Below are 27,017 nucleotides of genomic sequence, written 5' to 3' on the forward strand. Positions count from 1 at the left end.
GGACACCTTACAGTAAAGTGTTACAAAAACTGTATTGTCAGATGACACAAAGAATTATTAAGGTATTTCTTCATGTAAAAACAAAGGCCTGTGTATTTATTCGGACCATTTTACAATGATGCGTGAAAGATTTAGGACCGAAATATATTGCTGTTAAATATTAACATTATTAACCGTAATCATACAAATCAAATATTATAAAGGAGTATTATTGAAAAGTCCTGTTTTCTGGATTTAAAATCTAACAATGCACATAAAAAAGTGGACTAAAAACAACAACAATAATAAAAGTTGATTTATTATTGTGGTTGTTGTTGTTGTTAATATTAACAATAATATATTGCTATTATATAATATTCCTCTTGTCTAGGTTTCGAAACTCACAGTGAAAATGACTAAAAACACAACAACAACAACAATAATAATATTGTATTATTTTTCAAAATAAGAATTATTATTAATGATAATAATGATATTAATATTTTATAATATTCCTCTACAGCGGAATATAAAATGACCAACATAATAATAAAAAAAGTAAACACACAGGCAAATAAACAATAATAATTGATATTAGTAGTAGTGGTAGTAGCAATGTCATTCTACACCTGTACAATATTTGTTCATAATACCTTAAAGAAAATCATACAGAACAGGCATTTATTCACATTGTACCTGAAATAATAGTAAAATGTATGCATTAATCTTACACTGTGATGAACCTATATGACAATAAATGTCTGACAGTACTTTATTTTTTGATTAGTCCTATTTCTTAGTGAAAGTAGGGAATGCAATTTTTTTTTTTATGCCATATGGTTTTGACTGTCATCTGCTGTCTGTATTAGGTACTGCTGTAACGGACACTGATTTCATCTTCACAGCGTAAGTTTGACCCATTTCTGCTGACAGATATATGATCATATTCATGTTACACTGCACCTTACAGTAGATTTTTCTTTCAGGTCTTGAGGTCTCAGCGGTTTTATCGAAGTGGATGAAGGTATGGACGATGGAAGCTCAACGGTGCTGCTAGCCTTGGGTACGAACCACATGAAGGAGATTGTGAGGAACTTGCTCAACAGAGAGACAGTCACTGACAGAGAAAGTTAGCTTTGTCTTATCAGGGTAAAAGAGATTGGACCGGGATGTAAGAGTTGGGGGGAGGTTATTAAAAATACAGGAGATATTAATAGAAGGAGCAGGAAAATGTGCCCCGATTGCATATGATTGATATAGCTTTTTAAACGGCCCTTTTGAGATAGATTATCTCTTGATTTAATAATAACGCTCACCCCAACTGTTACATTAATGCATTGGAGCAGAAGCCAATGAGAGTTTTTTTTTTTTTTACTGCTCTGGGATGCACTTACGCACTAATGCCAAAGTAATCACTGCTGCTGCAGTAAGATGAATGACTTAATCTGTTCTCCCTCAATCTAGGAACCTGTTCCTGCCATATCTCAAATACTAATGTATGACTGCTATGCAAATGAGTTCCACACGATTAGCTATGCAAAACGGTTTGCGTTTGAATCCCAAACATTTTGTCAGACATTTCAAAGCTTGTTTACATCCTATGTGAATTTACTGTTTGATTTATTACGGCTAGGCCGTGTCAAAGTACTGCTGTTAAATATTATATTCCTTATAAATATTATTAAAGCCATAAACCAGCTTTTACTAATTGATCCAAATGTGAATTATTCATTAAACATTATGAATAGTCCTTTTTTTTTTACGTTTGCTTCTGGAGGTAAATGAGCGAGCGCGCCATGTTTGGGAATGATAAAAAAAAGTATAATATTCCCAGTAAATTTAGGCTTTAGTAATCTTTCTTAGCATTTTGCTGACGATCAGGACTAGAACTGGTGCTGCATTAGGCATATTCAGAAGTGCCAGTTTAGTTGACCTTATACGTTAGCTAAAGCAGACTTTTGAGATATTCTGCTTTGTTTTGTTTATACATATATATATATTAAACGTAATATATGAGAGAAGTCTTTTATCACTCTTCTTGCACTTGACAGTTGTTCTGCATTAGGGTTACTCCTAGTAGTCACTTTAGCCACATAAAGCCAATGTTTACATTGAGGTCTAGTGTGCAGACACATAAGATGACACCTCAGAAATAGCTTTAAGGATTAGCTCACCCAAAAATTCAAATTTGCTGAAAATGTACTCCTCTTCAGGCCATCCAAGATGTAGATGAGTTTGCTGCTTTATCAGAACAGATTCTGCAATATATCACTTACTACCAATGGGTCCTCTGCAGTGAATGGGTGCCGTCAGAATGAGTGTTCAAACAGCTGATAAAAACATCATGGTAATCCACACCACTCCTGTCCATTAATTAAAGTCTTGTAAAACTGCATGGTTGTAATAAATCATTTTAACTTTGACTCCATAACCCATAACAATCCTTCTTCCAGTGAAAATGTCCCGACTCCTCAAAATCCAGTCTGTTTTGGACTATTTTTCACTTGTAAATGGTGGTGCTTGTTCCATTCATATTCCTCTCCTGATTCAGACAAGGGAACTTTTTCACTGGGTGAAGCAGTAAATTACGGAGAGAGGAGTCAGATTTTAGCTGAAGAAATGGTTTGAAGTTTAAAAATGTCTTGATGGCCATTTAAGTTTGTTTTTTCTCAAGATTTTATTGGAATGACTGGAGTCATGTGAACTACTTATAGATTATTGTAATGTGTTTTTATCAGCTGTTTGGACATTCTAATGGCACCCATTCACTGAGAATCCATTGGTAAGCAAGTGATGTAATGCTGAATTTCTCCAAATCTGTTCCAACGAGGAAACCAACTAATCCACATCTTGGATGGTATAAGAGAGAAGTACATTTTCAGCAATTCTTTCAGAATTGACTGACAGTTGGCTTTTAAGCATGGACAATGTACAATCTAGATCCTTCAGCCTAGTTCTTAGTGTCCATTCATTTCAGTTACAGTGGTTCCCATCTCATGTGAATTCTGTGATTTGGCACATTTTCCAGTCTCGGATCAAGCTTTAAATCCACCACAAGGCTTATGTTGAAAAACCTTGTTACATATAGCATGTGTCAGTTTTTTCTTTCTACTATTTTTTTTTTTTCCCCTCAAGAGTCAGCCATGTCATTTATTTTCATTTTACACCAAGTTTATTTAAACCGTTTTGTTAATAAATGAGAAAAACAAAGATCTGCAGTTCCTGACTTTTCTTGATTTAACTGAAATTTATTTTATTTGACTTTTAATGGCGACTACTAATATAAAAAAAACATTTTGTATATTCAACAGGTTTGATAAAGACTGCTTTTATTGACATATGTAGTGTACAATAAAGAAAAGTTGTATTTTTTCCTTTTCGTACATTGCAAATGTATTCCCATTCCACCCATGTCAGGTTTAGACAGTCTTTCATAACAGATCAAATCAACAGAATGTAAAACTGTTCTTTCAAGCAGATTGTCCTCTGAAATGCTGTCAAAATGCAAAGATTTTCCGAGAACTACATGTTCTCATTGGTTTCAGCATGCATGCTGTATCACGCTTTGGGCTGGTCCAAAAAAAAACACAACAAAAAGAAATTACACGGGAAAAGGCCATGGTTAACAAAATATATAAATGTCAAGATATACAATACTGCACAGGTAGAAAAACAATGACAAAGGTGAATACAGGGAGTAACAAAAGGCTGTTTTGAGCTGGGTTAGTGGAAAACAATGCAGCTTTCATGAAATGCCATTTATTTTTCATGAACCGTCTGCTTCCAAGGCTGTTGGTGCTCTTCACCAAAAGCCAGAAACACATGATTTATGCCTCAACTGTTGAACTGTTAATAAAGGGCTGTGAGGTTCACTTGCTGTGGATCTTCATATCAGCTGCTGTCCTCGTTCATCAAACGGAGGCCATCTGAACCAAACAACCAACCATATCAGTTATTATGCAAAACAGGACAATATGTTACCATCCCACCTTTACTTTGTCATCTGACTAAAGATTAACTAGAATTTGATTGTCATAGTCAAGATACTTCAGATGAAGTCATTTTAATAACACCCAGATTGACAATCCAGACCTTTGAAATATGTCTTGATGATAAACATCAGCTTCTGAATTTAAGGCAAATGCCCTTTTCTCTTCAAATGGTATCCACAGTGACATCCTGAATGAGAAGAGCTCTTTATATTGGTAGTTTACAGTTTTGGGAGAGTTCCACAATGAGTTGGCTAACTGTAGTAGTAATCAACTTTCTCCGTGTGAGTGAAAAATCTATACAAAAATATGATTAAAATAATATCCTGCTTATGAAGTTAGTGATCTCAAGGATCCTGATATCACATCAGTAAAAGATACATCAACCGGAATTAGGGAAACTAAAGCAGGGCTCAAGACTAAACAAGACTAGCTAAATTGAAATGTGTTTTCAAATTACTGAACCCATAAACATGAAAAAGTCATGGCAGCTCAATAAATGTTTGCAAAATTGTGTAACAGCTCTGAATGAGTCAATGGCTAAATCTGATTAAATCTAATCTTTCTAATTTGTCCCCTTCTCCATGTACATTAAAGGGCTTTATATAAAACCACCCAAAATCACTTTCCTGATAATATTATCAATAATTTTGTCACATTTGCAACTATTCCAGAAGCAGTCTGAAGCCCTGCTTAAGCATATTATTCCTATAAAAGGACATAAAGCATGTAAAGGTATAGTCGCATTTAGAGTTCTTTAGCAAATGTTCACAGGCAAAATCCAGTAATTTCATTAGGAATCCACGCAATCATGAATTTTGTGCGACGGCATATTTCACAGCAGAACCTGTGTTGACCAACATAAAGTTGCTTGCTTTCAAAGTGCTTTCTATGTGAGCTATGCTTCACACATTAAATACTAATGACAACCGAATATTAACTTAGCTAATGTAATGCACCTTAAAGGGATAGTGCACTCAAAAATGAATATTCTGTCATTAATACTTACCCTTGTGTTGTTCCTAACACTTAAGACCTCAGTTCATCTTCGGAACACAAATTAAGATATTTTGAATGAATTCCGAGAGTTCTCTGACCCTCCCATAGACAGCAAGGATCCTTACATGATCAAGGCTCAGAAATGTAGCAAGGACATCGGTAAAAAAATCCATCAGTGGTTCAACCGTAATTTTACGAAGCTACGAGAATACCTTTCGAGCGCAAAGAAAAAACTAATAAATGACATCATTCAATTAGTCTCCGACAAGTCATCCTATAGTGCCATTTTGAAAAGTAAGTTTCTTGGATATGTTGCATACGTTGTTTACGTACGTGATACTCTCCAAACTGGCGCTATAGGGTGACTCGGAGAAGAATTGTTGAATAAAATCATTATTCGCTAAAGTTGCACAGAAAGTATTCGTGTAGTGTTGTTAATTACGGTTGATCAACTGATGTCACATGGATTATTTTAACAAAATCCCTGCTACGCTTCTGAGCCTTGATCGTGTAAAGAGCTCTCGGAATTCATCAAAAATATTTTCACTTGTGTTCTGAAGATGAACGAAGGTCTTACAGGTTTGGAACAACATGAGGGTGAATGATTAATGACAGTATATTCATTTTTGTGTGAACTATCCCTTTAACACTATGAGAAACTCATGGCATTAAGAACCCTACACTGATAGCTGAATTAAGGGCTTTTGGAACCACATACCAAAGTCCAACCTTTTCTCATCTGTGAATATAACATTCATCTTTAAATTAACATTTTAGTAAATCCATTCTTCTTTATTTCCTACTGATGGCTTAATATCCCGTGCACTTCATTGCTAATCCTTACACAATCCTTTATATGATAACATGTTTAAAACACTGGCAGAACATTATACAAACATGGACCACTAAAAAGTTGAGAAGGGATATGGGACGGGGATGGGATGCTAAATGCAGTGGCCCAGAGAAACAGTAACATTTCTTCCTCTATCCTGTTCCAAACCAATCCACTGTAAAAGCTTTCTTGGACTGAGACCTTCGGTGATGTCAAAACCTACCATTATGTGGATCTTGAAGTTCTAGTTGAATTCCTGAAGGCCGCTTGAAATTATCATTGGTTCTTATTGTTTTGTAATAATAAAGTCTATAACAGAGGTCCGTTCTTGACATTACTTGACAGTAACTCAATCGTCAACATTCCTAATACTGTTCCACAATCTTTCCGCTACCATGCAAAGCAGCCCTTCAATGAGGAAGCTACATCATTTTAGCTTTGGAGCGGTTTTAAACAAAATAAGGTCCATATTCATGAAATAAAGCATCTGGTGATTCATAAAGCTTAGAGGCGAGACTGAAACTCATTCTTCGTTTCTTATTGAGGCCCATGCACTGTGACCCGAAACCATTTCATGGTGCACACCTTCCCTTCTGTCGGTCGTCTCCATTAGGACTGAGCGTGTAGAGCGCCCTCTTGTGTTTGAGGAGCTTAGTGTTGCTACAACGGTTCTGTAGAGATCGAATTCAGGGTCGCCACCCCTTTTGACTCAACAGGGCCTATGGTTTCCACAGTGGAGTTGAGAGGTGAGAAGAAACGAAAGAGAGCACCACGTTCAGCGAGGCTGGGCAGAGGGCGTCCCAGTGGAGATGGTGCATAGGTGGTATGGAGGACTTGTTCCTGCACAGCTTTCAGGCTCTTTGAATAGCAAATGAGAGAAAGAGAGCGAAGAGGGAGGCATGAGTCTGAGACTGGACGGATTCCCTCGTTTTAGGAGATGATCTCCAGGATGTAGAAGATGAGCTCCATCACCACAGGCCCTTCACTTAGCTGGCAGGCCCCGCTGTGGATCACTGGGATGAGGGCGCTGTCTAGATCACTCAGATACTGGGGGAGCAGCGGCTGACCGTTACTGCCTGCTAGGTAGCCCACCTGGAACACATTTCAGAGTTTTAGACATTTTAGCTCCATTCATATTTAGAATGATAACTACTGCATCAGCATCCACATCAAAGCCAGATAACATTGTTTATTATAAGCATGTTTGGATGCAGTCGCTTTAAATGCTCAAGCTCTTTACAGTCAGTAGGATTCGGATTCACCCAATAATGAAAATTTGCTAAAAATTGTCCTCTCGCATCAAAATCCACCGACATATTTCTTTAGTACATTTGTAGAGGGCTTTCATTAGTAAGCAGTGCTTATTATTTGTACTGATTCAGACAAGTATTAAGGATAGAGGAATTTAGCCAGAAATAATTGTTCGAAGTTACAAATGTCTACATAATAAACTTATTACAAACACGTAGCTTTCCATTTCACAATTCACAGGATTATTGTGATGTTTTTATCAGCTGTTAGGGCTCTCATTCTGACGGCACCCATTCACCACAAAGGATCCATTGGTGAGCAGGTGACAATGTTCAATTTCTCAAAATCTGTTCTGGAGAAGGAAAAAAAAACTCATCTACATCTTTGATGGCCTGACTATTTAATGCTGTTCAGTTGCTTTGTTATAATCTATATCATTAAAAGCACTATTTAAAACAAAGGTGACTTGACGAGGAGTTCATTTTCAGCCCATTTACATTTTTGGGTGAACCAAGGAAAGATGACTACTCCAGCTAAAAGCAACATTTAAATGGGGCTCATCATTGTCACCTGATCTGAGCCCAACGTGACCCGCAGGCCCAGTTTGGCCATGCCGTCCTCTTTGAGAAGTTTGAGGTGAGGGCACAGGGCCATGCAGAAAGCCCTGGCCACATTCTCAGTGAGTCGGCTGTGGTCCGCAGGATCGCTCAGACCATTGGTCTGGTCCTCACTCCGCAGGAAGAACACCTAAGAAACAACACAACATTTAATATCATTTGAGACAAAAAAATGTGCTTTTGTTCATATTGTATTAGTCCAAAACAACACTGGGTTCCACTGAATTTCATTGTATGGACCAAAACAAAAGCACCAAGCCATTTTTCTAAATATCTTCTTTTGTGTTCCACAGAAGAAAGAAAGTCACGCAGATTTAAATGCCATTTCAGTAGAGTTTGCAACGTTAAATGAAGATGAATAATGAACCAATGTTAAATACCTCTGTCCAACGGATGACTTTCCCATTGGCTTTATGCTCCGAGCCATGGAAGATCTTAACACTTGTGACTGACTCCATGGATTTTCCATCAATGGGGCTGATCACACTGAAAATAAGAAAAGTGCATTAATTATAAAAAGAGTGATGCTTGTTATGACAGATCACCAGCTAGAAGTCTGCACAAGGTTAAAAAAAAAGACATAATAATTTTCCACATACGGTACAATACTCCCGCCTTTCTGTACAATACTCATCATTCTAAAAAGTGCGGTGTGCTTTGATTGGCCAGCTTTCCAGTGCTCTGTTATTGGTGCGAGATGGAAATATAAGGCCCCTTACCATATTTGGAATATCAGTTTCCATGGCGACAACAATACTACAGCGAGAATAAAAGTTATGCTTCTTTTCGCGTACACAGCTTGTAACACTCCAAAGACAAAGGAAAACATGAAATTGTAAGCATTGTAGCCTATCCATGTCAGTGTTAGGATAACGTCTTATTAACCAACAAATGGTTCATTAGTCATAACAGAGAATCATGACCGAGCCAAAGATTTACAGCATTCAAAACTTTAAATAACAGTAAGGTATACAATTACATTTTGGTAATTAAAAAAAAATATTTTAGTTTGTATACAGAATAATATCATTAAGCAGCATACTCTATTAATCCAGCCTGGATCATTATTTAATGCGAATGCTCTTAAATGACATTTTAGGTATTGGTGTCCTGCAAAAGTCAGTTTTAGCTGTCTACGTACCCCTTGTTGACATTGTGGTCATCATCAACCCACTGGATTTGGACGTGCTCCTGGTTCTCCTCCTGATCAGCTTTCCCGCAGGCAATCCTGAAATCTTTCATCTCTCTCAGGGCTTGCCGTAAGGCCTCCATCGTTTCAGCTGTAATCTGCACCATCACGCCATCTGAGGCATAAGCATTCAGCGTAACTACACAAATCTGCATAATATTTTACACTTGTAAGAGGAAATAAGAACTTTGTACAAAAAGTACAATTCTGCCCGACTGTGGCTTTGGTCAAAAACATTAACGGGGAGATCGTGTTCGGTTGAGTCATTGTTCCAGAGGGACCAGATCTCCTACATATAGAGAAAGAGGCTGCAAATGTCTTCTGCTGTACCTTCCACAATGCTGGTCTTAGCCAAGTAGCCCGATGAAGACTTTAAAGCTCCGCTGAACACAAAGAAGGAGGCCCCAGTCACTAAAAGAGGGATAAAAGGAAATAATATGCGCGCACACGCATCCTTTAGAAATCATTCCAATATGCTGATCTGCTGCTCAAGAAACGTTTCTTATAAATGTTTAAAATGTCTGATCAATAGTGTACACACTGCGTGAAATCTGTGGGTACGGCTTTAAGGTTTCATTTGCAAATTCAAGTGTCCGTGGTGCACCTTTGCGAGGCTGGTGATGAATACTGATGGCCTGCGTCTGGTAGTTTCCATCGTCGTTCTGAACACATACAAGATGGGAATCCGCCCGTTCGTTGAAGCACGCTCCCATTGCCAGCACATGCTCGTTTGACTTATTCATAGCCTTCGTGAGCTGAGAAAGGAGAAAGCTTTCCAAAGTTATGCATAATCCCAACTCTTAATTATGTTTTTAAGGGTTTATAAGTCGACGATGAGTGAATGACAGCTTCTAAAGACACAAGGCTTTAAATAATCCCTTCTATGTCCAATGTCTGCCACTACAAGCTCTGCTGTCAAATGCTTTTTAAACAAGCTAAATATGAAAAGTCTTCAACAAGCTGTTGTCAATGCGTCACTTGTTCCATGGGACCTTTGGCATCAATCTGCCATGCTCGCTGCTCCATATAAATCTCAAATCCACTTCGCCTGCATTCCAGTTTAAATGTGTTGCCACTAATGCTACAGAACTTCCACTAGCTTCTCTGTGGCATGTGCTAGTTTCATTCACCTCATTGTAACGGTTGCTCGGTATCTTGATGCACGTCTTCCTCTCTTCCATGTTCACCACCAGCCCCTTCACCACCGGCAAGGTGTACTGGTAGTTCCGGAAATCCTGTAGACATGTGAGAAAAGTCAGATGCCCATTAATGACTTGACATGGGTCAAGGCATGTACTAAATGCAGAAGAAGCAGTGAAATCAGAACACTCACTGCCAATAAGTTCATAATGGTATGACCAGTCTCTCCAAAGAGGGGTTTTCTGAAGCGAACGCTAAATAGTGGGCAGGGGTAGACTGCAACACAAGTGCAAAAGAACACGCTAAGCCACCAAAACAAGTCACGCTATTCAAATCAGCAGCTCACAATTAGCTCCTTCACACACCAGCTAACTGAAGGGCCCCATTATAGAATAATGCAATTACTGTAATGTAATGTACCCACAATAACATGGAGACTAGAATGTACGTCTTTGTGTAAATGAGCGCACTCGCATGTCATGGCTGAGGAGTCACGAGTTGAGAAGCTCAGCGGGAAATACATTGTTAATATATTCCATCTCCACAGGAGGCCATGCTTACGAATTAGTGCAGAGAAATTCTCGGTGTAAGAAGAATGACATTTTCTGCATTCTAGTTTCTTAAGCAGCTCTTCCACAGACATCAAAAGAGGCCTTGCATTCTCCATTTTCTGTAAATGCACACCTCACCATGTGAAGAGGTTAAATGTAGCTATCAAGATCTTTCAATGTCTGGCAGCTAAACCATTAGAAAGGCCTCAAAGTCAACAATACACCACAAACTCACATCGGTATTCTGCCCCTAGGCGGAGCATGAGTCGGATGGGAAAGACCTTGGCCCAGGGGGTCTCCCACTTCTGCACAAGGATGCCAAAGAGGTAGGGTGGGTTAGGCAAAGGCAGGTCCTGCAGGGTCTGGAAGGTGGGGCTGATGTAGAGGAAGCCGCCGTGTTCCTTGCTGCCCAGGAAGCTCTGAGTGAAGAAGGAGTGGCCCAAGTGACTTAACACATTTCCTGCACAGAAGGAAGTGTGGGATTAGATCAATCTCTACCACTGTGCTTAAGTTCATTCTTAAAATTGAATCTTAAAAAGATGGCTAAACAACTTTAAATATATAATATAAATATTTAAATAAAAATGCCATAAATTAGTGCTGTCAAACGATTAATCGCATCCAAAATAAAAGCTTTTGTTTACATAATATATGTGCGTATAAGTATTATGTACATATAAACACACACACACACATGCATGTATATATTTAGGAAAAATGTTATATCATATATAAATATATTTCATATATAAATTTAATTTATATTAATATAAATATGTAAATATTTTCAAAATACATGCTGTATGTGTCTATATATACATACTAAATATACACAGCACATAAACAAACCTATTATGTAAATTAAAACTTTTATTTTGGATGTGATTAATTGCGATTAATCATTTGACAGCACTACCATAAATGATAATAATGTTGTTAATAATAAATTGCATATGTTCTGAACTGTTGTAGTCTAATGGGCATTTAGTTATTATTGCATAAAAAAGCAGCAAGAAAATTGTATTAAAAATGTACTTTGTATATCACTTATAAGACAAATCATCTGTATCAGTATAAAAAAATCTCAATTAAAAGCTACAATAAAAAACATCCAAGATGTTCGACAGACTTACATGTTCATTTTGTCTATATTTTATTCACAAGTAGAGTTGCTGCAGTCAATTACAAATGAGCCATTTCAATATTTCTTTGGCATTTTTATGGTTGTTAGTGTATATTTTAGTCAGCTTTGCAACATTTTGCTAGACTATTTTGCCAGTCTAGTACTAGCATTTGGTGAAGAGTTGCTGCCCATATAGAATGTAAACATCTGTTCAAGAACATCTGGGGAATTTCTTGAGTGGAAAAGTGACTAAACTGCATCCAATGAAAAGAATACATTTAGAAATCTTGAAGTTCCAATTTGTGTGGATTCCTACTGAACCAGAGCTAAATGTGACCACTGCTTTATCAAGTCAAATTTGATTTAGGTTGTTGACTGTTGAAAGATCTTTGGATTATAGTATTAAAAATGACTACAGCTCATGTTTCATCCGAATAGAAAAAAGTTCTTCAGTTCTTCTGTTCACTACGTACCTGATGGCCATTTAACCTGGCTAGACTAATAACATTGTTTTACTGAACACATCTGAATTGGCCTCCACACAGCCTACATTAGGCTCACAGGGAATGCTGTCAGAGTAAGAGGACATGGGAACTGTTCTGTGGCTGAACCCACTGACCTGAACTTGGACTGGCTGACAAGAAGAGGATTGTGTCTGGAAAACAATTTCTGCTGAAGTGGATCCTTAATGCTACCAGGGCCGGCAGACTCCTTTTACCTTTAATAGCCTCCTGGCAGAATGGTCTAATTTTATCTATGTAGGCCTCACTCTCATTTAGTCTGGATCAGTTTACCAGAACGGGCCTCCTGGTGGAAGCGTATCAGTTTACCTGTGAGAGCCTCCTGGTACAGCTGGACGAAGTGGCTGAAGACGTCCGTGGGAATGGTTTTCTCATCAGGAAGGCACTGTAGGAGCACTACAACCTCTGCCTGGCCCACGGCATGCATACCCTTTGTTGTCATATACCAGCACTTCCTATTTACATCTTTACACATAGATGACACAAAAGACTGTTAGGACTCGTGGGAATCGTAGGACATTCCTTGGCATAGTGAAGGAAATCTTGAAAAGAATCACAAAAGAATGACAATAGCCAAAACAAACAGCTAACAGTTTAATTCAACTTAATGTTGCAATAAATGCATTACATTCAATATTATACATTTCATTTTAAAATTAGTTAGTTTAAATTGTAATAATACTGTGAAATAATATGGCAATTTAAAATAACTATTTCTACTGTACTGTATACTGTATTGGTCGAAAATAAATGCAGTCTTTTTGAGACTTTTCCGTCCCAAATCTGTAGCACTGTTTCTACTATATTAAAATACTTTGCCCTAGTAAAGTTTTTATGTTTGTTTGTGTAAATGATGAAATGTGTGTGTAAATTTTAATTTGTATTTTATTGTAATCAAGCTTTAAATTTGTCAAATTATGTAAAGAATGACAAATATTTATAGACATCTGTGATTATTCACCTTTGCAAAATGTAGCTTTTTTTTATTCCAAAAACTAAAAAAAAAAAAAAAAAAAAAGATTTTTTTTAAAGTGAAGATTGTTATAGGAAATTAAATTAAAAAGTAAGAATTTTAAAATAGTTTAAGATAATTTATTTGACTTTATAAGCCCTATCTTAAGGGCCAAACATGCCCACCGAACCACCCATGAACAAATGTTTCACAAAGCCAGACCATGAGCACATTAAACCCTAGAGAACATCTTAGCAAGGAGTGGCTTACTCACAATTGACCAGTTTGACCATGGCCAGCAGGTTGGCGTTGAGGACAAACACCAGGGGATCAGGGCCGCCCTCCTCAAGCTGCTGCATCAGCACAATCTCTGAAGGTCTTTCCTCCACACCATAGTCTGCGGACAAGACACACAGTATCCGTACAGTAACTATCGACGAATTGATCTATGAATCTTTCCTGATACAACCCAGATGAGGAACCGACCCAATGAAAGTCCTCCCTTAGCATGAGTGGTGAAGAAATAAGCAGAAACATGTACACAGACATGCACAAACAATCACAGATCCTCATATTTAGAGGAGTGGAGGCAGCTGAATGGTGAGGATGGGCAAGCACCTGTGATGTGGCCTCCCGTACCTCCTTTGACGCCTGTGGAGATGAGGATGGGAGGAAGTCCGTCCTCTGGGATCAGACTGAGAGAGCTGCCCACAGGGCTGACCGTCACGGCTCCAGTGGCAAAGGCCGCCTATGGCAGGGGAGGAGACAGAAACTTATACCGCAACATAACACGACCGTCTCAGAACAATCACGTTCAGAAACAAGCTTATGCTTGTAAAACTCCATATTATAGATGATTCAAAAATAGTTTACTGAATGTGATAAAGCAAACTGTCACCTCAGAAGCATTGGCTCCTGAGGATTTGTTTGAGTACTGGGACGCTGCCACAGGCTGTGTGGGGTTGGGGTTTGCCACCGGCCCTTTAGAAGAGTCTGTAGCTTCTCCATTGGGTAAAATGCCGTCAGCAAACCAAACCCTTCTTTGCTCTCGAGGAACAGAGCCTGGAAGTACACACACACACAATGAGGCTTATGAAAAGCTAATTCTGGACTTTAAATGATAAACAGCAAGAAATGCAGTGTTCAAATTCAGTGTAGAGTTAAGGGACGTGTAGGGATGGGCGGTTTATCGCATGCAATGGTCACGTGCATTTCGTCAGTAAAGCCAGTTCCCTGATTAGCGGTAAATCGCCATTACCTGCTTTAAAATGGAGTGGCATTTAATAGACAGAGCCGTAGATCACTGACAAGCTAAGCAATATTGCGTTCATTATCGAAGGCGATTCATCTACGGCTCTGTCTATTAAATGGACTACTGCAATGCTCTCTTGGAAGGACTTCCAGACACTTCTATCAAACCTTTACAATTAATCCAGAATGCAGTAGCAAGATAAAATTTGAATGAGCCGAAAAAGAATGCATGTCACACCTCTGTTTATCAATTAGCACTGGCTACCAACAGCTGCTCGCATAAGATTCAAGGCATTAATGTTTGTCTACAAAACCAGCACTGGCTCTACACCCCTTTACCTAAATTTATTACTTCAGATTTATGTGCCCTCAAGAAGCAAGTGAACGTTGCTTTATTGTGCCACCCCAAAGAGGCACAAAATCACTTTCACAGACTTTTAAATTAAATGTTCCCTCCTGGTGGAATGACCTGCCCAACTCAATCCGAGCAGCTGAGTACTTAGCCATCTTCAAGAATCGTTTAAAACCCATCTCTTCCATCTTTATTTGACCCTCTAAGGTGCTGTTCATGTCACGCCTAAAACGCATGGAAAACACTAGGCGCGCCACTTTCTGCTTTTTTCCCCAAACCCTTCGGGCGCTTGCGCTCCGGAGGCCGCTGCCATTGTTAAGCAACCATCACCTGCGCTCGATAAAGATGCAGAAATTTCAGCAAAGGATAAATGGATTTGCAGCACTGAAAATCACTTGGAGTAGCTCTACTACTAAACAACAAAAAAATGTCTATCCATATACAGCTATGATCAGCTGTTTCTTCATCTTGGCTTATCTTTCAATGTTTTTACGGAAAAGGATGAAAGCTGATTGGTTGGTTCTTGTCACATGGCCTGCGGTGCTCTTGCGGCATTCTAAAAAGTTTAATTGTTTTTATCTCGATGCATTGTGGATGCGCCTGGAAAAAATTAGCGCGCTATTCCAAATAACGAACTTGAGCGTGCAAAACGACGCGATATGTGAATGCCCCCTAACTCTAGCACTCTCTATTCTAATTCTATTCTTTAACACTAGATTCTCTCATCTTTTTGTATTCTCTGTTTTCTTTTTATTTATTATAGAATAAAAAAAAAAACTTGCTACGTGTAGTGCATTAAGCTAACAGATTGTTTGAGACTGAGACTTGTTATAGCACTTGCATATAATTTCCTTTTTGATTGCTTCCATTGTCATCATTTGTAAGTCGCTTTGGATAAAAGCATCTGCTACATGACTAAATGTAAATGTAAGAACAAACCAAAAAAATGGTCAACTAGCTGCTCTGACATCATGCATTAATGTACAAACAAAAAGAGATGTTGAGATATTTCTGAACTCATTTCTGAGCAAATTATGAGTTTAGGGAATGATAACAGTTAGAAGTTAGTGCATGATTAGGCAAGGGTAAGTGAAGCTCATTCTAAACAAACTTATAATAAATTTTAAGGTTAAGTGCCCTAAAACGAATCGAAATCCACAATCCAGAAATTAACGCTTTTGGCAATATCCTACAGACTTTACCTTCAGATCCTGGCTGTTTCAGGACACCAACGGGCACCATTACGGTTGGGGGTGGGGAGCTGAGTGCTCCTGATGCCTGGGCTTGTTGCAGAGGGGGAATAGTGGAGCAGTACTCAGCTGGGTTGTTGGGATTTGGGCTCTGGTTGCAACCTCCTCCCATGTTCTCCCATGTTTGCACTAATAAGAAAGACGCAGAGTTCATAGTACAACTAATTTCAAGTCTTGACTGGTTACTTTCTGTATAAAAAAGACATTTAACCAACATTACTGTGAAGTGATTCAATCTGGGAAATTCTGAGGTACAAAAACTCCCAGTCTATAGAGGAAAATTTAAAACTAATATCCTATGAGTTTCATATCACTCACCATTCATAAGTGCACGATGGCAGGTAACACAAACCCTCGCTTCTTTCCTGTCCATGTACATCAGCCTGCTTTTCAGACTACAACAAGCAGCACAGAACACCTGACCAAACACACACAACAAACAAATGTTTGCTTTAATAGAAACACCAGAAAATGAGACATTATAACAAATGAACATAATAACAAAACAATGGAAAGAAATTACACTAATCACATCAGAAGTGGCCTAGAACAATCACATTTCTATCTGATTATACCATTTTGCACCACAGCTACATTTTTATTTTCACTCTTCTTTCCAGCCCATATCTGTGAAAATGTTATCAACAATGCAGCAGTTTATCACCAAGGGAAATTAAGGCATTATTCCAGCAGTCTTGCAGTTATTTTAAGTGCTGCATCGACAACCATTTCTCCCTGAAGGATTCTGACAGTTTCACAGATTTGGAGCTGCCTGACAATTACCTTTACTTCCTTTAAATTTTGCTCTCTTATTCTAAGTCAGCGTCCCACTAGCTGATTCAAAGCAGCTTGATTTTGGTCAAGGATGTCACATCCGACTTCTCCTCCTGAAATTTGGCATTCTTCTGTCAAGGGTCTTTTACATTTACGAATTAAGAATAAAACGAATCAAGTGTAATGCAAAGTATTTACAACATAAATTGAGAAAGTACAAAGTACAGACTGGTCTGCGGATGATTGGACAAACTTGAATTACTCTTGAGCTTCCAAATTCCCAGAAGCCAATTTCAAATTGATTTTTAAGTCCTAAAGAAAGCACAAGTGGTGCTTACCTATGCACTGCCAAATGGCAAGAGTGTTGTGGACTGTTGCCAGTTTGGTGGTTTTCAAGCATGTTGATAGAGTAGTTTTGGTTGTTACTTGGCCAAGTCAAAAGATCCAAATCTTATCTTAAGCCTGATTGCTTGGAAAAGTAACAATCACATCACTCCTCAAAAATTTGTGCAAGAAATAATGTACCTTGCCACAAACAAATGACTGCCATTTAGCTAAAAACTTGGATAAGGGATTTGTTTAAACTTGATTTGAAAAACAGCACAATTAAAAAATAGTTTTTACCTTGCCACAAGCCCGACAGTGATGCCTTCTTTTAGTAAAGGTGAACTTGACCTCACACTTCATGCAAATGGGTGCTTGGGAGTCAGGAACCCAAACAGGAGCCACTTCCCCCAAAGAGTTGAAGGGTTTCTTCAATTGCTGTCCTGCCTGAAGGTCATTGTCTGGACTCTCAAAAGGGATGAGTAAGCCAGAAAAGCTATCTCCATTCTCGCCATTCATTCGAACAACCCCAGACTCAGTTGCTCCACAAGACGCCTCAAGGCCTCCTGTCCTACTCTGTGGCTCCAGGTTCTTGTTCTTGCCAGTGGAGCCAAATTCATTCTGGACTTGGCTTGAGAAAGGCTGGGGAATCTGCAGCTTCAGACTGACAGGCTGTTTTGGGCGGGCACCACCATAGGGAACGCTGACAGGCTGCAGCCGGCTGTTGTTGAGTTTGCCCATTCTGCCAGATTCCAGTCCTCGAACTGAATCACAACACTCTAGTTTGCTTTCCTCCATTTCTTTTTCCTCCATCACAGAGTCCTCCTTTGAAGGGACCACTGACTGGCTTTGCGCATCTCCACCATGATCCACAATCAGACCATTGGAAAGGGACCTCTCCGCCCTTGATGATTCAGAGTCTCTGTGCATTCCCTCGTGGTCACTCTCTATCGTTTTCTCTTTCTCTTCCTGATTTGATGCCCAGGTGTCTTTCCCTGCAATTTCATTCTCAACCAGTCCGCCATTTTGAAAGGCACCCTCACAATTCTCCCTCTCACAATCCAGTTCCCCTTTCTGGGGATTACTTCCTTCTGGAAATACCAGATTGCAGTCGCTCATTCCGACCTCACGGACAGGTGAACCACTGTCAGACTGGGTTCCCTCTATCTTAACATCAATATTCAAAACTGGTGGCCCATTCCCACACTCTTCCTCGAGAACAGTGAAAGCTTGAAGACCACCACCACTTCCCTCATCAGTACCATTCTGTTCAGTTTTAAACTCTCGGGGACCAGGGTCCTTAACACTTTGCTCATCCATAACAGTTTGACATGTCTCATCTTCGTTGACTGGAAGAACGTCAGTGCGATCCCTAAGATCAGGATTAGATGGATAACCGTTTTCCAGCACCACTCTGTTGGACGATGGCAAGTCTGAGAACTGCCCATCAGTGCTCACCAGCTTGCCAATGTTGGGCTGAGGCAGAGGAGGACTGTGGACATCTGCTGGCCGTTCTTCACTCCTGCCCTCTGGCTGATGCCCCACCCCCTGTTTCCCATCTAATCTGGTGACCTCAGCCAAAGAGGGGCCATCTGATGTCTGGGCATCTAGAAGCGGTTTGAAGCTGAGAGGACTGTCCCTTGGGCTGAGATCGGAGTTTGTCAGTGCTGGATTTAGGGAAAGGAGGTGTGATGGCGGGGCGAGAATCTGGGTCCACTTGGCATCAGAGAGAGTCGGCGTGTCCGTTTCATCTAAAAGGATGAGGAGAGAGCTCATTAGCTTCCTTTTTTAAGAAGATTGAAACAAACACAACATAAATTGAAATATGAGGTCAAGCTAGATTGGAAAATGTTAAGGAAGTGGGCAACTCTGGTCATCTCTTTGGAATCCTTCTGTCAAACTAACACATGAATGCTTTGGAATGTGGGCAGGCATTCCCTTTCTCTTACATACATCCAAGCATACACACACACTGCTCTCCCAGCTTATTCGCCTTTCTTCTGGAGCGGATTAATGGTTTAGAGTCTCCTTTCACCCCCATTAATCTGTCAAGATTAGTGTCTGAGAGGGGATATACATTCGTTCCACCGTTCAGTGGCAACACTAAGAGGGTGGCTGTGTGTGAGGCAAGTCTGTGTGGCTTTTAATGTTCTTTGTGACATACAGGACAAGCAATCAATACATTTCAAACAGTCAATTTTATATGGTTGTGCACCAGGAGCTGTTGTTCCGCTTAACCCAGAACCGTGAACAAAATAACACTAATTGCAATATACTGCTATAACTCAAATGCACATGCAACCTTAACCTTGTAAATTACATGAGCTTGACTACGTGAAACCAATTAAACAGTGTTCAGGAAAATCGGGGAGAGGCAGCAGTCTTAAGGTGAAATGCTAATTCAGCTGCCACCAGCACAGCTATCTACTTGTGCTATCTATGTGTGCAGTTCAACTTCTACTTCTGTTCTACTTCTGTCGGCACCTGTGTTACTCTGTGTTCAGTTCATTATGCTTTAATTCACCTGACTATGTGGGTTATCTGAAGATATGTAAATGTGCTGAGGGTATCTTTTGTTCTGTCTAACATTACAGACGTATGCCCTCAGAACACCCCTGACTGTCAGAGCTTTGTTCTTTTTTTATTCTAAGCATTCTCCTACCTTCGTTCTGTTCAAACTCATCCAGCACCTTGTCCAAGTTAAAGGCCTCAGTCTGAAAGTAATTCTCCATGGGTCAAAAAAACTCCACCCTGCCAAGTGAACCTGAAAGGGAAGTTGCCTTTTTCATAAGCACATAAAAACAATATTTTCCACATGCATCAGTAATACAGAGCACTACCAAGGTAAAATAACTACAGCTAACAATTCATCTTATGCGATTTATCACAGTGCCTTTTCCTCTTTAAAGGGATACTCCACCCCAAAATGAAAGTTTTGTCATTAATCACTTACCCCCACATCGTTCCAAACCCGAAAAAGCTTTGTTCGTCGTCGGAACACAATTTAAGATATATTGGATGAAAACCGGGAGGCTTGTTACTGTCCCATTGACTGCCAAGTAAACTGCACTGTTAAGGTCCAGTAAAGGAGGAAAGACATCGTCAGAATAGTCCATCTGCCATCAGTGGTTCAATCTGCACGGATGCGCAGTTTTCATTCAAATCAAAGCGTAAATACACGTAGTAAGCATACCCTTGTGTCGCGGCTGACACCGAACAGTGTACGCTTCTTGTGTTCAGCAAATCTTCTCCAAAATGGCACGGAGAGACATAGAGGTGACGAATTGTTGTCGTTTTGAATTTTTTTGTTTTCTTCACATACAAAAAGTATTCTCGTCACTTCAAAACATTACCGTTGAACCACTGATGGCAGATGGACTATTCTGACGATGTCTTTCATACTTTTCTGAACCTTGACAGTGCAATTTACTTGGCAGTCAATAGGACAGTCACAAGCACAAGTTTTCATCTAAAATATCTTTAATTGTGTTCCAAAGATGAACAAAGCTTTTACAGGTTTGAAATGACATGGGGAGTAAGCGATTAATTAAAAAATGTTCATTTTGGGGTGGAGAAACCCTTTAAGAAGAGTACATGTTGTGGAATAGTTTATAACCATCAATCCCAGTGCTCCCAATTATTTTTTTACAAACTTTTTAAGGTAGTACATTTTATAGTATAAAGCCATGTATCAGTCATGACATGAAATAATAATCAGCTTGTCATATAAAAAATAATTTCAATATCACTGCATCCCAAATATAAAGTATATTTGTCCTGATAAATTGCACCATCTAATTTGTAATTAAGCTAATTAAGTTGAAAAGAAACATTATTCTCACCTTCCCAGAGGTCCTCTTCAGTAACTGCAGGTTTATCTAGACAAAGGCTCCTGACAGAGCCCTTGTCTCATCCAGTTTCACACACATTGGACAGGCAAATCTGAAACAGAACAGAATGATAATACCTCACTTTACTGGGTTTAATTCTGCCCGTCATGAATGATTCAGCTTAATGCTAAATAGATGCCTTGTGTTCATGCCTTAAAGGTCTAAAATCGTCCAGCTAACCAGTTATTTTAAAAATCAGAGCATTTCCGGTACTTTGCTGAGCTTTGAAGACATGTAAAATCAGGTGCACAAAGTTGTGGCTGTTACACTGCAACAGACTGTCACTGACAAAAGTGGATAACAGTGAAGGCCGGTCACACATAAGAACGAGGATTACGCCAGAGACGAGATATTCCACCAAGCAACGGATTCTGAAAGTAGCAGACTAGACACATTTTACACTTAGTTAAAGATGCACGCTTTGCCACACTGTCAGCACAATGCTAAGAAGACACGGGAGGAGGGGAATAAGAAACGGTCATGCAAACTGCTTAAGTGAGGTGGAGGAATAGGACTCCTGAATTTGCATTCACTCATTTTAGTTTTCTGCTCTGTCATTAGATAACATATGATTTAGCTTTTGACCAAAAAAAACATTAAAGAAAATGGTATTAAAGGTGCTGTAGGGAACTTTTGTAAAAAAAATATTTTTTACATATTTATTAAACCTGTCATTGTGTCCTGACAGTAGAATATGAGACAGATAATCTGTGGAAAAAAAAATCGAGCTCTTCTGGCTCCTTCCAGTGGTCCAATTGCCATTTGCAGAAACTCCATCGCTCCCGGTAAAAAATAACCAATCAGAGCTTATAAAATATATATAAAAATCGAGTACACTATGAATCCATTTTCCAAACCGTGTTTTTAGCTTGTTCTGAATCACTAGGGTGCACCTATAATAAGTGTTTATATTCTGACTATTTTAGATTGCTTCGAGGATACCGCGGCGGAGTAACCCAGTACCTTTGTGATTCTTCATAGACATAAACAGAGAGAAGTAGTTCCGGCTACAATGTTCTTCCGCAAAACGCAAGCAGTTCTGTTTATTAACCGCTAGAGCATCAAAAGTTCCCTACCGCAGCTTTAAAGAGGCTAGTAACTAAAGCAAATCCTTAAATTTACATTACAACATTTGTTTTTCGCTTGATTTAACTTACTTCATGTTACCAGATTCCATTAGCTATTGAAGTCACCTTTCCATATAACACAAATAAAAATGTTTGGTCTGAACATATATAGCCTTTCCCTTGTGGGCAGCATGCCGACATACAGGTATGGGTGTGCATCTTTTTTTTGCATATGCCTTAAAGCCTTTCTGGTTAAAAGTTTCATTCATGCGCTGTTCTGATGTACACTTTTTCTGAGCACCCACTAAAAAGCCTGTTAAACTACGCCTGATTACTGTACTAAGTTATCTTCTGTGTAAATACGATCAGAACACACAAGGTTTTTATATAGACTCAGTTATGTCTAAATTGAAAGTAAACAGTTGAGAGAAAATTTGACATGTCTGTATATATGATGTGTGCAGGTCTTAAAGAGACAGTACTAAACTTGCTGTCATTAAAGGGATAGTTCACCCTAAAATTTCATTTCTGTAATTATTTACTCACTTACACACTGTCCCAAACCTGGATTAATTTCTTTCTTGTGCTGAACACAAAAGAAGATATTCTGTAGAATGTGGGTAAGCAAACAGTTGCTGGTTCACACTGAATTTAGGAAAAATTACTATGGAAAACACTGTGGACCAGCAACTGTTTGGTTTCCCAGGTCCTTCAAAATAGCATTGAAATGAAAGTGAAAGTGACATGACAGAATTCGTGCTCTTGCATTTTATCCATCCGAAGTGTACACACACACAGAGCAGTGAACACACACACATAAACACACACACAGTGAACACACACCCGGAGCAGTGGGCAGCCATTTATGCTGCAGTGCCCAGGGAGCAGATGGGGGTTCGGTGCCTTGCTCAAGGGCACATAAGACATGGTATAGGAGGTGGAGGGAGAACTGTACATGCACTCCCCCCACCCACAATTCCTACCGGCCCGAGACTCGAACTCACAACCTTTCAATTGCAAGTCCGACTCCCTAACCATTAGGCCACGACTTCCCACTTTTGGGGTCATTTATGTTCATCAGAATAAAGAAACCCATTCAGTTTTAAAACAACTTTTGAGAGAGTAAATTATGGTATAAAAATAAAACACTGATAGAATTGACAGACAGATGACAATTTTTTTTTTAATCACTCACTGCTCTTGACTAAAAAACTTTAATACAGTTGCTTTAAGAGGAATCAATCTATATAGTGTTTTATTTTTATATTTGTTCATTCAATTTCTTGAATGCTGCTGCTAAATACACCTATTGTACCTGAAAATAAAGCACTGTTTGTTTTATTTGTATATAATGTGTATTTGCAATTGCAATGTGTATCTTTGTTCTTATTATTATTATTTTTTTTTTTATAAAATAATGACAACATTTTTTATCACCCACTTTGGCCTAAATATTCGCCATTCTTTTTTACATTTTGTTACCTTGAAAGGCTTTGTCTTTATAATAAGGAAATTAGTTTGGCTGTACTAATAGGAAACATTATTTTGGCTTACTGACAAAAACAGTAAAAACAACATGACAAAGAATCTCAATATATCGTGATAACGCCTTTCGCATTTGAATCCCGACTCGAATACTTTTCCTGATCCCGCCCCCATCTCTTTCCCACTTCGTTTCCTGTTACGATCTGTCCTATTGAAATAAAATGCAAAAATTCATAAATAATAATGCTTAATTATGGCCAAAAAAGTAAGAACAACAGCAGAACAATAGGAGGTTCTGATCACAAAAGACAACATTTAACCTAGTATTGTCCCTGTAATCAGCGAGTTGGAATTTGCTTTGCCATTTAGAAGCTCATGAATAAGAAAATATCATACAATCATTTATAGCCAGCCAACAAAACTCTTTGCATATAAAGACTAAAGGAGTAAAATACCCAGTGTGTGTACAACCTACTGAATGGACTGCGCTTGTATAAACGTAAGCCTTTAATTACAATCCACAACCGTTGCTATAGATGACTGGTAACAAACCCTTTAAAAACAAGAACGTTTCCATTAAACCACACTGTGACTCACTCCACCCATGATGAAATACAAAGAGCTTTGTTTTTACACTCACAGCTAATTGCTGAAGTTCAAGTTGCTCCACATAATGGACTACAGACTGGATGTATAGTGCACAGTCTAACTTTGGTTCATCTCAGTTTGTTTAAACAGTTTTTCAAAGCAATCAAAAACATAAGCTGGTTGTGACTCATATATCAGGGACCATACCTGATTAAGATTTAATTCCTTGGTAGATTCTCTGAATAATACATGCACAGTTGGTGTCTACTAAGGTGCTGTATTTTTGCACCTGTAAACTTCGAATGAGTAACACGGTTTTACATTCAGACATTTAAAAGTCATTTGCAATCTTTTTGCGATTGCCAAGAAGTGGAATAACATTTCAGCAATATGTGCTACCACTAAACTGGCAGATGAATCTCCTTCGATTATGAACATATTATGTTGATATTGCATAGCTTGTCATTGAACTATGGCTCTGTGTATTAAATGCCGCTCCGTCTGAAAGCACGTGATGGAGATATACTACTAATCACAGAACCGGCTTTACTGACAAGATGCCCATAACAATTGCATGCGACTTAAAGGGATAGTTCATCCAAAATAATTTAATACTCTCATTAATTACTCACCCTCATGTCGTTCCAAACCTGAAAGACATTTGTTCATCTTCGAAATATAAAAATATTTCTCATGCATTTTAAGATAGGGCTGTGTAATTAATCGAAAAAACAATCTGATTTTCCATTTTGGGGGCTAGACATATAATGCAATACAATGATGACACGTCCTCCCCCCAGTCTACAAATAAGAGATGTACAAATAAGCCTTCCGTTGAAAAAAGTATTAACTATCAACAAGCTAAAGTCAAATAACGCTAAAGTCTTCATAGGGCTAAACATATATTACCACATTCCTTTGACGGTTTCTTTCGGTCATTAACGGCACTCCCTGAATTCCAAAAAAACTATTCTCACAAGCATCCGCCTACATAATATTAAAGTCACATGACTACATATGTTTGAACTTGATATGTTTTTGTAGATTATGCAATGTTGAGTTATTTCACTGTAGTTTCACTTTTAATCAAGTACAGACTTCCTGCTATTGTTCATTTTGCAAAGCATTTTTCTGCAGCACATTGGGCCGCCAAGACTGTTGATGGGAAGCTCAGTTTGATTGCTTCCGCACTCCAGGAATGCTTTCGCTGTCACTTTCTTGCTACTGCCAGCATAAACTTTAAGACCTGCTGTGGCATTTCACCAAATCCAAAAAAAGTCATCCAAAACATATTGCTGCAGAAATTAAGTAAAAATACAACAATGCTCCAAAATAACCTCACTTGTGGCTGCCATAGTGGCTATCACAAATTAAAGCACACATATCTATTACAGGAATTTACTTTCATCTACCCTTAAAGAAAGAGAATGAAAATAGCATCTGATGAACTAGTTCTTGTTGCCATGTCAGTGTCATATTTAAAAGAGAAAGCATCAGAAGTAGCTCAGATGTCAGATCTCAGATCTGTTGCGCAAAAGGAAGCTAAAATCTGTCAACCTGTCACTGGATTTCAAAAGCTTCCACAGCATCATTTCCTCTCTTCCTTAAAGCATTTCAAACAAGTGTGTAAGTCACATTAGAAAGCTAACTTCAACTTCTGCATTGCAAATGTTGATTCACTCTGACAAAACAAGCACCAAACCCTTAATGACTACATACTCCCAAACTACTACGAAAAAAGTCTAATCTCTATATAAGCAAAGTTTAATATGACCATACGTTTTCTAGATTGTTGGTCTTTGTAAACAATATTCCTAATTGCTTTCCAAAACACTGAAAGCTTTCTATGAAACCTTCGGTTGATTACTACCTAAAGTTACAACTTAATTTAAAAAAGAAATAACTTTCCAACATTTTTAACGGTACTGTATATTAGAAAGCAATAGAAATTTTGATTCTTATATATTGCGTTATTTGCAAACAAACTCCTGAGGTGTTAAGCAGTATATGATAGTAATGATATGTTAATGTTGGTTAAGCGTTACCTCGTCAATAATTACTAGAAAGCTTCTATATAATACTATACTATAATATTAATCAGACCAAACTGTATTAGGAGCTATAAAAGTCAAGTTTAACAGTTTACTAGGGTTTATTCTGCAGTCCGTTACCGTTAGCTAACTAACATTAGCCTGTCAAATAGCCCGCTCCAGTCATTAACTTTGTGCTTCACTGCATGTGTTTTCTAACCTGATTACAAGCTATTTTCACACGCTTCACAAAACATAACAACATGTGAGCCTAAATTCATCTTTCGCTAAAACACACAAATAAATAGCCATAGTTTACAGATCGCAAATGATCATTTTATAAGCTCGCCTGTATTAAGTAGCCTAGTGAAAGGCTGCATTCGTTAGGCTTCTATAGTAACGTAAACACCTCACAGAGGCGATAAGCGAAAAACAGTTTGTGGGTTAATCGTTTACTCACCGGTGGAATCCCCATCATCATCATCATCATCATCTTCACGCACGATTCAGCCATGAAACTCCGCGGGAAAAATCCAACATACTTTGTGTCATGTAAGCAAGCGACAATGTTTTTGTCATCTGCAGGATATCTCCAGTCACAGCTAGGCCATTGTCCAGTGCTCCACAGAAGTGAAGGAAGAAGTAGTTTGTGCGACAGCTCTTGTATATCCCTCCCCCGAAGGTTTAATGGAGAAGGTTACTACGAGCTGTCGCAAGGGAGGGACATTTTGGCTCAATGATATGCTGGGGGAGTGTGAAATTCGCACGCTAACGACGCACAGTTGAGCCAAAATGGCGTCGGTTTCGTAACCTTGTGTGGCGTGGTAAAGCGTTTCACGGCGGTGACACAACCGTGGCTCTGA

At 38.8% G+C, this 27,017-nt stretch overlaps 2 protein-coding genes across 12 annotated transcripts in view; one reads left to right on the forward strand and one right to left on the reverse strand.

Annotated features, from left to right (window-relative positions):
• LOC127950482 (coiled-coil and C2 domain-containing protein 1B) overlaps nt 1-3,352 on the forward strand; it is a 16,784-nt gene extending 13,432 nt beyond the window's left edge. For 5 of the 6 annotated variants that reach the window (XM_052547566.1, XM_052547571.1, XM_052547569.1 and 2 more), the window contains exons 26-27: nt 849-885; nt 966-1,683. In XM_052547566.1, coding sequence (XP_052403526.1) covers nt 849-860 — 12 coding nt within the window. In that variant the 3' untranslated portion in view covers nt 861-885; nt 966-1,683. Of the gene's footprint in view, nt 1-848; nt 886-965 lie in introns of all 6 variants that reach the window. The other variant, XM_052547572.1, reaches the window with a different exon arrangement.
• Nucleotides 3,292-27,017, reverse strand: LOC127950481 (zinc finger FYVE domain-containing protein 9). 6 transcript variants are annotated; one of them, XR_008152475.1, is made up of 20 exons: nt 26,615-26,984; nt 20,937-21,036; nt 19,757-19,858; nt 17,395-18,845; nt 16,315-16,414; nt 15,949-16,125; nt 14,042-14,205; nt 13,762-13,891; nt 13,418-13,540; nt 12,501-12,656; nt 10,783-11,007; nt 10,190-10,272; nt 9,987-10,091; nt 9,398-9,611; nt 9,187-9,267; nt 8,809-8,971; nt 8,048-8,153; nt 7,621-7,797; nt 6,023-6,891; nt 3,292-3,905 (listed from the first exon to the last, which is right to left on the reverse strand). XR_008152475.1 is itself a non-coding variant. In XM_052547563.1 (19 exons), the coding sequence occupies exons 3-19, from the start codon at nt 19,824-19,826 to the stop codon at nt 6,730-6,732; spliced, it is 3,624 nt and encodes a 1,207-aa protein (XP_052403523.1). In that variant the 5' UTR covers nt 19,827-19,858; nt 20,937-21,036; nt 26,615-27,017; the 3' UTR covers nt 3,292-6,729. The 6 variants fall into 6 exon arrangements, 4 of the variants coding, with proteins under 4 accessions (XP_052403523.1, XP_052403522.1, XP_052403521.1 ...); XR_008152476.1 differs by having other exon boundaries at nt 9,461-9,611; nt 26,615-26,982; XM_052547563.1 differs by having other exon boundaries at nt 3,292-6,891; nt 9,461-9,611; nt 26,615-27,017.

The sequence above is a fragment of the Carassius gibelio genome, chromosome B2 (genome assembly GCF_023724105.1).
Source record: "Carassius gibelio isolate Cgi1373 ecotype wild population from Czech Republic chromosome B2, carGib1.2-hapl.c, whole genome shotgun sequence".
In the NCBI taxonomy this organism is placed as follows: Eukaryota; Metazoa; Chordata; class Actinopteri; order Cypriniformes; family Cyprinidae; genus Carassius; species Carassius gibelio.